At 45.4% G+C, this 12844-nt stretch overlaps 1 protein-coding gene across 1 annotated transcript in view; it reads right to left on the bottom strand.

Moving 5' to 3' along the window:
- Positions 1–12610, bottom strand: part of FOXN4 (forkhead box N4) — a 15312-nt gene extending 2702 nt beyond the window's left edge. The window contains 6 exon segments of the mRNA XM_009636120.1: positions 1–64; positions 427–554; positions 704–814; positions 912–1027; positions 1896–2059; positions 12528–12610. The exon segment at positions 1–64 is cut by the window's left edge and continues 25 nt beyond it. Coding sequence (XP_009634415.1) covers positions 1–64; positions 427–554; positions 704–814; positions 912–1027; positions 1896–2059; positions 12528–12610 — 666 coding nt within the window.
- Between the last annotated feature and the right edge of the window lie 234 nt (positions 12611–12844).

The raw sequence follows: 12844 nt of genomic DNA, 5'->3' as shown, positions 1-12844 counted from the left end.
GTAGATCTCGCTCACTGGGAGGCTGCCTGTTTTGCTGTTCTTCAGCGCCATTGCAATCAAGCAACTGGAGGACAGAGAAACACAGGACGTAACAACAGACTGCATCTGTTTAGCCATCGTGTGCCGCCTTCTGGTCTAGCAGCCTCAGCTGGCTGATCGTGGGATTACGGTACTCAAGCGCTGGGAAGTCACCCTGTGAGCCTGCGGATTTTACTCCTCCCTGCTATTACTCTACCTTTACGCTGATGTCCAGCAACTAGTTTGCCTCTTTGTTCCTGCTACCCCTCAGAGGCAGCTTCTACCGAGCTCCCGGGTGGATGATGGGATTTTTGCTCCCTTCAAAAAGGAATCAAACTCTCTCGTGCTCCCACACCTACAGCGTTAGAGTCAGGCTGTAGGCAGCGCGCTGTGCTGCTCTCTACTCACCTGTATGAATAGATCGGCTTGGGGTAATGCTTTGGGTGCAGTTCTTGGGCAGAGTGAGGAGCCAGGCGTGGCTAAGAGCAGTGTGGCTGGGTCCCATAGGATGTGTTGTAGATTGCTGCTGGGTTACACTGTATGCAGAAGGAAAAGGAGGAAAACGTCGGATGCAAAATGTCCCTGCATGTGTAGGTTTAGGGATATTTTATTGGTTTTCATTTAAAAGAGTTCTAGATATGGTCTTAGCAGGTACTTCAAGACACAGACAAGCAAATAACAGTACCTGTTGTGTGTTCTGTGCTAGGGCAAACACTTGCTGTGAATGAGGAGGAAAGAGTTGTTGCTGTGTTTGTAAACTAGGAGACGGCTGCCCACCTACGGCATACTGGCTCATCTGCTGGGGTGAAGACAACAGACATGTCAGTCTTGAAATTACCAACATCTTTTCCTAAGAAGTGTTGCAATAATAAGCCATCAAGGCCTGCTCTTACATTTGTTTCGTGTGTTGAAATAGAATTCAGTCCCAGGATTCCCTGTGGCAGGCTGGCCTGGACATGAATCATCGCTCCAGGTGCGCCTGTCGAGTGCATATTGCTGGCTACGGGACCTATTTTGGAGAAAGCAAAGGCAGGGAATGTTCGCATGAAAGCACACTTCAGAAAAGAGAGCTGACATTTATTTCCAATAGACGCGGTTGAACACAGCGGAGCTCTGGAGTGGATAATCACACCTCTCCCTGGCTTTCCATCCCAAAAGAACCCGGAGCATTTCACAAATTGCAAAGATGACATCAGCTGCTTCTAAAACTTGTTATGCAGGGAATGAAAGATGACAGCTGTTAGCAGTCCACGGCGGTGCTACGGGCACGGTATCTTACAAAAGAAAAAAAAACCAACAACAACCCCCCCATATTCAGCACTATCTGTGCTACAGAAGGCTTCCTGCTCCAAAGCAAGACGATACGCTGAGCGCTCTCAGCAGAATGCCCGAGGGAACGAGCGTGTTACCTAAGGGATGTTCACGAAGGGAAGAAAGGCGTTCAGTGAACACAGGCTGTGAACTCTGTATGAAGCAAACAGGTATGGGCTAAATGAGATACTCTTCATTTTAATCAATGTTGAAACAAGGAAGACTAATTACCTAATTTCAAAGCTCTTGAAACCCCCTGAAACGCAAGTCTTAAATACCTCGGCCCAAGCTCACGCAAGAAGGCACCGGCAACTACACTGAGCAGAAAACCCAATCGGTTCCTAAGATCTCTGTCACGACTGCGAGGGCTCGCTGCCTCTTGAAATGAAGGCCACGAATCAGCCGTGGCCTTATCAGGATACAGCGGGCTCCGTGGCTGCTGACAAGAAGCGAAATGCAAGGCGCTTATAAGGAATCTACGGATAGATAGCCTGTGCGAGGGAGAAGAAAGGAGGCGGCAGGCTGTGTGGATTAAAGAGCAGTTATTTAACATCCCAACAGTTTACCTGTCTGGTGCAGCACTGCATTCTGGGCACCGAGGCTAAAATCCATTCTTCCACTGGCCATCTGTTGTAACCGAGGGACATCGACAGATGTCAGCCACGACAAGGACTGTAAGTCACTGGGGAGGTCATCGTCACTCAGCTGGGAGGGGGCAGAAGCTAAGAGTCTGCAAAATAGCGTGAAAGGTTAGCAGAGAGCGGAGATGCTGCTACGCTGCCCCCGGTAAGAGGGGAGGTGGCTGGGGTGCCAAAGCTCACGCAGGTCAGCAGGGAAAACACCTCGGGCTGGAATTCCGTTTGCAGAATTCAGATGCGAGCTTTGGTTTCACCACCGGCTGGTTACTGCTGCCCTTACTGAACCACGCGTTCCTTCGGACAAGTTGGAACATTCTAGTTAAGAAAACTTCTTGTGCAGTATTTGCAGGGGAAGAAGGCATAAGAACCTGGAAGAGAAACTGCCTAGAAACAAACCCAGAGCCGGTTCATTATTTCCACATTTGTCAGAAGCTTGCACTTGTTTGGCCTTGGTGTAGAAGCAACCTGTCAGGACTTTTAACCGGGCAATTTTGCCTTAACCTTGACATCCAGTGACCAGCCAGCCTTGGAAGCAGTTTCTGTGCCCAGCTCCTCAGGGACCCGTGTCCGCTGCTGGCCTGGACACCCGGAGAGGGCTTTTCCCAGCCGCTGCATCCCATCGGTGGGGACGGATCAGCGCAGAGTTGCTGCATAAACAAAACTTTACAGAATGAACCAGTGATCCCTTCCATTCAGACACATGAAGTTATTGACAAGGAACCACGAAGCATATGAAACAGCTTTTTTAGGCAGTTTTTGACATACTAAATGATCAGAATGAAAAGCGAGTGACTGAAGGCACGGTAACACCCAGCTGCCTCCAGCTGACAATGCCGAGGCGTAACGATGACGGGCTGCTTTTGGTTTACAGCACCGATTTTTGATGCATTCTGCACGCTCTGTCTCACCTCTTTTATTTTGCTTCTGATAGAGTGCGTGGCACAAAACTGAAATATTGAAATATATTTACAGTACTCAGAAATTCCCGTGTGGTCAAAACTCCAATTAACGTCAAGGAAAGAGCTATTGCAAATGAAGGGCTAAACTACTTTTGCTTATGCTAAACAGAAGTCATGGGTATCTTGAGGAGTAAAGCAGTAATTAGAACACGCTGGGAAGTTATCATTAGATACCTAGGGTAAATCCAAAGGGATTCAGGGGTCCAGGAAAACATCTTTCTCTTTCAGAAGGACGTAGTTTAGTTGGATGTAGTTGATTTTGCTTTCAAAACAAATGCTTTAAAGAGCTGTCTCAGAGAGATGTTAAAGCCAGCTGCGCGGTTCCAAGGCATGCTCGTTGCCAAACGGCGATGCAGAAGCCTTAAATAAATCTGGTCTCTTGCTGAAGCATCTTTTATGTTTTACACAATTCTAAATCAGCTTAAAAGAACGAGGCAGAACTCTAGTGCCTGGCTGCCCAGGAGCTTTCAGCTCCTCTATTCAGGATTTCCAGAAACACGTATCAAAGTTCCCTAAACTATTATCAGGCAGATCTTTAAAGCAGAATGTAATTTATTTGTTTGTAAAAAGATTTTCAAAAGAAGAAAAGGGAGGGGAAAAAAAAAAAAAAACAACACCTGACCAGGAGCCAAAAGCTCAAATCCTGGCCAAAAAACATCTTCAAATCTCTCTCCCAGCCTACCCCATTTTCTTTCCCCTACTGTAGTTATAGTGCAATAATTAGCATTGCCATGGTTACCACTGTTCAGTTATTTTGTGAGGCCTGGGACTTAAATACATAAAAAGACGATCAGGTGACGGCTCTGCCGGCCCGGAGATTGGCTGGATTGGAAGTAAACAAGAGCATTAAATGATTTGAAAACTGGGCAGGCTCGTGTCGTTTGCAACAGTTGGGCCCCCGCCCCCCCAGCCCCCTCCTCCTTTTTACAACCTTCACATTAATCTGGCTGAATGACAGCCGACACACACCACACATCCACATGCCATCTGGCACCCCCGGCCCTGCCAGTCCTCCCAGGCAAGTCAGCTCCTTCAACAAATAACGGGGTCAGATGGGCGGCGAGGGTCAGCACCCACTGCACACGCCTCCTGTCAGGCAATGAATCCCCCACATGCCCTCGCCGCTCCTCCACATGGGACGAGCATCTCCCCACCGGAGGACCGCGGGAACCAGGGCGGTGCTCAGCAGCCTTCCCGGCTTTAGTTTTTGGGGAAACAAAGTCCCCTGCTTCGCGCTCACCCTAGGTGCACTCATCCCGGCGCTCTTGCTAGCCATGGGAATGGTTGGCGATACCCTGGGCACGGTGGGATGCCATCAGGAGCCTGAACTACAACTCTCCCGCTTGCCAGTTAGCATCACACCGGCCTCTTGGCACCCTCGTGATGCGGACCCACGCGGCGCACTCCCTCCTGCATTGACGCCGCGGATCCAAAACGGGGGCAAGGAAGGTGGCTGAACTTCTAAGGTGGTACAGCAGTCGTTCAGCTCTGCTTGGAACAGCTATGAAGGGGCAATAATACACAATAACTGGACAAAGTGCGCAAGTCAGCTCTTTTCCCAAGACAAAGATGTTTTCTTCCCTTCCCCATTCTAGCACGGCACGGCCGTTTGATTTCAAGTTTACAGTTCCCTTAAAACCACCTCTGGCCATTCACCTACACATTTATTTTTTTTTAATGGATTTGTTACTTGTCAGAATAACTGTTTTAATTAATAAGGCGGGAAAAAGTATATTCCGTCAGAATTAAATATTTCACATTTAAGGATTATTCTTGTCTTCAGAACCAATGTTGGAATTTCATAGGACTTAAAGAAGGTGAAATGACCTAAAGTATGCCCATCGCTGACTGAGGTGTTTTAAATGCACAGATATATTCTGCGGCATAAAACTGGCTTATCTCACAGTACCCAGGCTCAATGAGTGTCCTGCTTCGAGTGAAAAAATGCTAATCTGCCTCTGGAAAGAGAGCTATGCACAGGAACACCTAACGTTTTAATCTCACAGGGTTCAATCTTTCTGACCTGAAAAATTGCCCGTGCCAAGCCAACTACAAATACCCAAGTACACACTGTTAATCTCGTGCATACTTCGATCCTGTTCCCCTCCACCACCCTTCTCGTCTCACGTTTTGAGGGTAAACTTCAGGAGTCAGAGATCCTGCCTTTCGATGGGTGTTCACAGCCCCTGGCACAATGGGGCACTGTGGTAAAAGCAGCCATTTCCTTTCAATGCATGTAAATGAGATAAATAGTGATACGCTATAATTAATGCACACCACCGAAAATGTCCCCAGCTGCACATTCCCCAGGGCTGTCTGGTATTTGCGCTGAACTACTAAACCCCCATGAAGAAAAGGGTACGGCCGCACCGAAAGTGTTGCAAACATGAGATTATGTTTAAAGGCGTGGTGGGTGAAATTACACAACTCCATTTTTACCCCTCTCCTTTCCCATCTCTGCAGGAAAACACCCTTCCGTTCCTATGCGTTTCTGTCCCAGAAAGGCACCTGCATTCGTAAGAACCCCCATGATGCTGAGGATTTAAGCCCCAGTTCTCCCCTACGTATCAGAGGATGCTGGCCTCCTGTGGAAAGTGCCACGAGAGCTACGACAGGTACGATAGGGAGATGCCCAGTGGCAGCGTTAGTCTTTGCTGTCTGCTCTATCATGCGCTGCCCCAAATATTGATCTAATCAGGGCCATAGATCTCGGCCACCAGCCAGCCCACACAAATTTTACTTTTCCGGAATCAGGAAAAACACCACTCGGAATGAAACCGCTTTCCAGATCTCCCAGTACTGAGCCCCAGACCTTCCTGCCCACAGTCACGGAGCAGTTGGACTCCTGCATCGGTTGCACAGCTGACAGAGCTCAGCAGAGCCGGTCAGCAGTGCAAAAGCATTGGTTAGATGTACCTAAAGATATCGCTACCATTTTCCCCCCATCAATTCCATCCTGCTGGCACAACAGCTAGCTAGATGGAAGGAAATTCATTCCTGGCATATCCTCACGGGAATCCGCAACTAACACCAGAGCTGAATTTGAATCTGTATTCCTAGACCTGTCTTTACCATCCTTCCTCGCGTCGCGCTGTTCTAATGAGCTGGGTCTGAGGTAGTTCAGCACCCCAGAAACCGCTGCCAAGGTGAACTACCCCCTTCTACACCCGCGAACGCCATAGCATGGTGAACTTGTCGCTGGAGACTATCGGGACTGTCTCTTCAACAGCATCACCGAATAATCTGGCAAACAGGTTTGTTAAGACTAAAGGAAAGCTCAGCAACGACAAGCATACCTTCAGATATTTTTATCTCCGGATAGTTTAGCCAATAACTGGGTGTTTCAGTTTATGATACGGTGTGCACAGTTACATATTTCTGTGCATATCGCACCATTCACACCTCAGAGGACCCTGCTTGCTTGTTTGCTCTGGAGTCTCTGCCTCAAAGACACAAAACACTCAAACTGGTTGATGTTGTCAGGTGAATCTCATGCTACAGCTTCTCTTAAAGGGATTAGTGCGTGGCGGCAACTCATCACCACCTCCGTTCTGCACAGAGTCAGACCAAAAGACTGCATTTTGGCACATTCAGCTTCAACCGCAGTCTTAAGTTGTCTCTCGCTCAATGGACAATCTTTATTACCATTGCCAGCGCTGCCATCTGAGCTTTTTGCCTATGCTTAAGTAATGCAACTGCTCAACAAGCAGGAGCAATCAGGGGTGACGGATTCTTAACGAGCTGCTTTGCAATGGTTTATCCAGTCTGCGTGACAACAGATCTGGAAGAGCCCTAAGAAAACCTCTTCCCAAAGTGGTGATGAGAAACTGTTTTCTTCTGTCTGGGATTATGCACTGTCCTCAGAACACACACAGCAATTTCTCATGTGTAAAGCAACACAAGGAAAATATTTATGGGTTTGTGATTCTTCAGCTGTCGCCGTGGCAAGAAGCATTCTCAGTTTTACTGACGGAGTCAGCTTCACCACCTCCTTTTGCTCCTCACTCCATCTGCTCCGCTCCTTCCCTCTGTGCACTCCTCTCCCCATCTTCCTCCCTTGCGGGTGCATTTCCCTGCGCTCGGTTCTGCTTTCCACGCTCTGCACCCCCCTGCCTCTCTCCTCCCTCTCCCTACACCAGCTCCTCTCTGGCTTCAGCCAGCCGCTCTCACCGCTGCTTTCGGTCTGCGGCTCCTCTTTGCTGCTTGAAGGCACACCGCCCACCCACTCCCAACCCACCAGCCTGCCTTTCTCCTCCCTGTCTTCAAGTTCTTTGAGTAATTTCCGACCTTGCTGGAACAAGAACAGAAATCAGGCAGCTTTCCAGGGGCAACCAGAAAGCTCCTCCTCAGATACAGCTCAAGAAACTTTGGATTATAGGAACCAAAATGAGTGGGGACAAAGCAAATAACATGATTACCCTGTCAGGTGTTGCTGTCCTCCTTTTCTTACACCATGGTTCAGAAGAGGATTCTCCAAAAACCTTCTGCAAAGCTACTTAGCGTAACAGAACAGGCTATAGATGTGCTCTCCTGGAGACTTTTATACATTTCAGCTCCGGGTTTCACAACCCCTCATTACATCATTTTGGAATGGGATGAAGAGAAAGTGAATTACAAGTGCCCTACATGATTTGCTTAAGCCTAAGAGGAAGTTAGGAGCAACGTCAGCACCGAACTCCCAGCCCCTCGCTCCCTGTTGTGCTTTGCCCACATAACCAGCCCCAGGTTCGGATTTGCCAAATGCAGCCGGTATCTGACTCTGCAAACTGTCTTGTTAAGAAAAAAAAACCACCCTAACCAACCAACCAAAAAATCCCAAACCTGGGACTAATGTCAAAATAAGCTTCTTCATGCAAAGATGTGTCAAAGTACCAGGCACTACAGGAATGTTTTCTATTAAACCTAGGAGCACTGACTACCTGGGAAGCTATTTTGTCCTTTAACGCTGCTTCAGCTGCTGTTTAGCAGGACTGAACTGCTCTGTCTGCCTGGGATCTCCAGCGTAAAGGGGATATAAAATGTCCTAGCCTTTGTTTTGTGCTGCTGGAAGAACCTGTCTCGGTTGCATTACTTGCTGCTGCGGTCGTGCAGCAATTCTGCTTCCACACGTGTGAGATTTTTAAAACAGGCAAAATAAAGGGGGTGCGCCATGGGCAGCTGAGAGCTCACAGGAATGATGAAAAAGTCCAAATTCCTTTTCCGTTTCCTTGTTTTGAACGGGAGGTCGAGCACCGTTTATGAGGTAAGATATGAAATCCGTGCTGGCTTCACCAGAGGCAGACAAGCCTGCGAGATATTGCCTGGGTACAAACCAGTCCTTCCCACCTCTGCCTGTAGCTGCAAGACAACCTGAGGAGCAAGGGCCATAATTTTTTATTAATACCGATTAGCACATTTCAGGAACTGCATAGGAAACAGTTGAGCTAATCCACTTAAATCAATCCACAGTGGCATGAGTTTGACTGATTCCTAGGAGGTTTCTCACATTTTTTTGAAAGAATGAAGCAACTACTGTGATGAAATTCCTCCGACACATCGAGTCATTATCTCACTCCCTGTCAGACACACATGGTGTCAAGGGAATGGACACTGACATTTTCTTCAGGAACAATTACGGTTTCGTTAGTTATGCATTTGTAACCTTTTGTCTGCAGAAATTTCCTTCATGCAAACTCCCAGACTCCATCTATCCCCGAGGGTGACCGTCAGGAGTCCTGAGCTGTAGCTTGCTCTCCAGAAACCGAAGTGCAAAAGCAGATATGAGACTACCCCTTAGGAGAGCTAAAACCTACCGTGTGCCATACAGATAACGACTTTTCACCTTTTTCGCCACCGTAATGGCGCTCGTGTCTGGAATGTATGGAATACAGAGGTTGCGTGTTTGTATGTCTATGCCTTTTAACTTGATTTTATGCTAAACTATGCTAGCATAAAGTAATTATTCCAAGAAAAATTTAATCAGACTGTCTAATGAGCTAATGAATAGAGAGCAATTTTTTAAGAACCAAAGGGAGAATTAAAACGGGGTGAAGGAGGATACGGTCTACTAGTATGTCGAATGATTAACGATTGGGTAACAACTGTTGATCAAAAAGATAGCTACTTAAAACTGATTTCCTGTTTAACATGTTTAGAAAATGCACCTTCAAAATACTGCATAAGGCTTCTATCAACTGGAAATACATCGTAGCAGAAAAAAAATAGAAACATGGTCCTTACACAAAACACTGAGCTGCAAAACACGGCGCTAATTTATCTTATTGGTCTAGGGTTAGCTTTGTATCTTAAACAATGTTATTTCTTCAAACAGAATTATACATTTTAGTTATTTCTTTCAAAATCCAGATGCCACATTGTTACCTAGAGTGATGATTTGATTCCTTAAATTTGGATTTTCACATATTCCAAGTAATCCATAGCAAGTTACTCCTTTTCTCCCTTCTAGTGGCCTGTTTCTCATGTCATGGTTTATTAGATGATTGTGATAAACCACACGTAACTGCACCTAGTTTGGGAATTGGATAGTCCCTGAGAAAAATAAGCATGCTGCTGCATTTGAAAGCCAAGAACGCTGAATTAAGATAATATTGACCCTGCTTGGGGAGAGAACTTACAGGTTTGTGAGTGTTTTTGCAGCCTTAATCCAGGCCCACCTTGCCCTCGCATCTGCCCCTGTGGGGCTTCTGTTGCTCAAGCTCTCCATATTAAATCTCACCCTGCACTTGTGTACATCCCAGTAGATCTTTTCCCTCTCTTGCACTGGTTACGTAGGTTAAATCAAATCAGACCGCAAAAGGACAGATTGCAGACTTCAATTCAAAATATTGCTCGGAGACCACAGCATTCATGGGCTGAAGAACCTTGTTCCTCAGCTCAACAAGAACCTTGTTTCTCAGCTCCAAGCCCACTGAAGACCACAGGAGCTCTCCACTAACTTAGTAGCCTTTGAGGTGGCTCCTATAATTTACACAGCTTTGTGCTGAAGTAACCACAAGCGCGCCACTGCATAGTCAACCTGCCGTCTGCCTGTTGCTTTGATTGAAACATCCAAATATTTGCAGTAAAACATAAGGTTACGTTATGAATGTTAATTAACAAGAATAGAGTGTTAAGGGTTAAAAAATCCCAGTGTGTTACAATTCTCTACTTTTATTCCCTGAAATGTAAAATGAAATCATTAGAAATATTTGTCACTACTACAATCATGAAAACATTGAAGGTAGCAATATTTTGGGGGGGAGAGTGGGAGGCACCTGCTAATATGAAGTATTACTTTGCATTGGTAGCCAGGCAGTGACAGCGCTGTAAAAACACAAGTATCGGAGAAGATATGATGGTCCTTAATCACTCCTGGACAGTAGGATGTTTTGTATCCCACAGCTGCATTGGTGGAAGAGATTTTTGTCTAAAATCATTCTACTATGGTGCAAATAGTCCCCAGGCTTCACATAGCAGTCTAATCCTCATTACTACTCTCTGTGCTACATCAAATTTACTAGACACACTTTGGATCCACGGAAATCAAAGATCTGCTAAAAGCAGGGATTTTCTTTTTCCTCATCCATTAAAAAAAAAAAAAGAAAGAAAAAAAAACCTTACTACTCTCTGTGCTACATCAAATTTACTAGAGACACTTTGGATCCACAGAAATCAAAAATCTGCTAAAAGCAGGGACTTTTTTTTCCTCATCCATTAAAAAACAAAACAAAACAAAACAAAACAAAACCATCGTTTCAAACTGTAAGCATAAGCTGCATGAAAACTTATCAGTATTTGCTGACTTGATCCCCTGCTTACACGCCCAGGCACTCCCCTCCCTCCTGCACACTCGCAGGAAAGCCTGGTCTCCTCCAAGTCCAACTGTCCCATTGAAAGATTCCAAGTGAGACAGAAGAGTATTCTCAGCACAGCCCCAGCCTCCCACTCACTAATTGGAGGCCATTCCCCATTTTGTGGAGCCTTGATGCTCCCCCATGGAGAACTCGGGACTGTGGGTTCCAGTCTTGGACTGTGGTGACAGCAGGAGAGTAAACAGAGCTGATAGAATTTGACAGGTCTATTCTTTTCTTAAAATCATTCAGTCTAAAAGATTTTCTTTTACATAATCCAAAGTGTTTTCTCATGAAGTAGGACAAATACTGCTCTGCATTTATGGTGCAGTTCAGATTTTATGCATTTTTATCAGAATTTGACACTATTAAATGAGGTCAAATAATTCATTTTAAAGCTGCATTAAAGAAATCACAAGTGGGTTAAAAACTTTAGAGAACTGGGATCTTTGAGTTCAGAATGCTCAACAGAGAATCCAAAGTAGTTTTAAAAAGCAGCTGACTTTTGAATAGAAGAGGAAACTCTTGCAATTCCTTTACTGGCAGTACAATAAATCCTATATTTCTCAAAAAAAAAAAAAAAAAGTGAGTGTTTTTCTGCAGCTATGAGTTAAAGAATAGTTCTCTCCACAAAAAGGGTCTTTGTTAAGGTGCTGTGTTCTTCAGGGCACTGAAGATACAGGCTTAAATCAAAGTACCCAGAAGTCTCTCTCGTACACACCCTTCATTAAATACTGAATAATTTCTTTACAAATATTTACATAACCAAGAAAGCTGCCTAGAGCCAGCAGTGCTTTAATAAACAGCAAAACAGGGTTCCGCAAACCTCTTTCCACAGTGCCTTCGGAGAGTATAACAAATCACTTGTTGAGCCGCAAGAGGCTGCAGCGCAGCGTTTGCATTTTGAATAGAGAGAGGCCGATAGAAGAGTACCTGCGGCTGACCACTTGCACCCATAGAAAGGGGTGAAGACACCCTCAGGCTGGGAGGAAGGCGATAGCCTCTCACTCCTCGTTTTAAAAACGAGAAAATAAAATTCATTTATTTTTTTTACTGTGAGAACCAGATCGTGTTCTGGTTTTCTGTATTTCTTGGAACTTTGCATCATGTGACAAGATGTAACCTAGCGTAACCCAGCGCACTGTAATTCACGCCAAACTATCCCGTGGCTTCTAACAACACTTGTAAGCGATAAATCGATGCGTAGCAATACAGGTAAATAATCAAAGGCTGTTGACAAATCCAGGTTTTTTCCCACTGATGCTAGAAGATCTTTGACAAAAGTCAGTGCTTTGGAGTAAGCACTCGTTTTAATAAAAAGCTCTTCTAGCATCTATTGCACTTGATTTATCCCTCCATGACCGCGCTTCATAACAATGCAAAGTGTGGTCTGAAAGGGAACTTTTACATCATTATTATTTAACAAGAGTATCCTTCTCTGGCAACGCTTATACAGTAGAGAGAGTTTGCTAGGAGGTCAGCGCAAGGCTTTGAAAGTGTATTTATCAAACATAGTTTAGTATCAAAATACTTTAAACAGGAATGCTTCTAACCAAGTAATGCATTGTAACCGGTCACCAGCTCAGAAATCTAATTTTGAGCAGAGAAATAACGCAGTTAACTTCTTTTTTTATTAAAAAAAAAAAGAGGATTTCTATACGCTAAGGGAATTTTTTAGGAAATAGTGAGAAAACAACATCAGTTAGCAGGCTGTGACAGTGCAGTGCATATATATATATATTTTTTTTTTTTTAAATCGATAAATGCCTCACCTGTACTCCTGTGAAGGGTGATGATTTTGCCCTGAATTCCTAATGATTCCTGACATTATGGACGGGATATCACTTTCTATCATCTCCTTAGCAAAAGACAAGAAAACAGAAAGAAGCCCTTCAGGCAGGAGTAGCTATCCAGCACTTCAGCAGCGGGCGGGCAGCAAAACCCAGCTGAAAGCCCAGGACCCGAGGGAAGCCGAGCCCAACTCGCATCGCCCTCACCTCCAGGTGTCATTGCACTGGCCAGGCAACGCAGCAAAATGTTTTACGGGGGGGGGGGAATTAAAAAAATAAAAAAAAAGACAAGCCCCGAA

This window comes from Egretta garzetta, unplaced genomic scaffold, assembly GCF_000687185.1.
Source record: "Egretta garzetta isolate BGI_Z169 unplaced genomic scaffold, ASM68718v1 scaffold330, whole genome shotgun sequence".
Lineage (NCBI taxonomy): Eukaryota > Metazoa > Chordata > Aves > Pelecaniformes > Ardeidae > Egretta > Egretta garzetta.
Note: the sequence above shows the minus strand (reverse complement) of the source record. Positions and strands in the feature narration are given on the sequence as shown.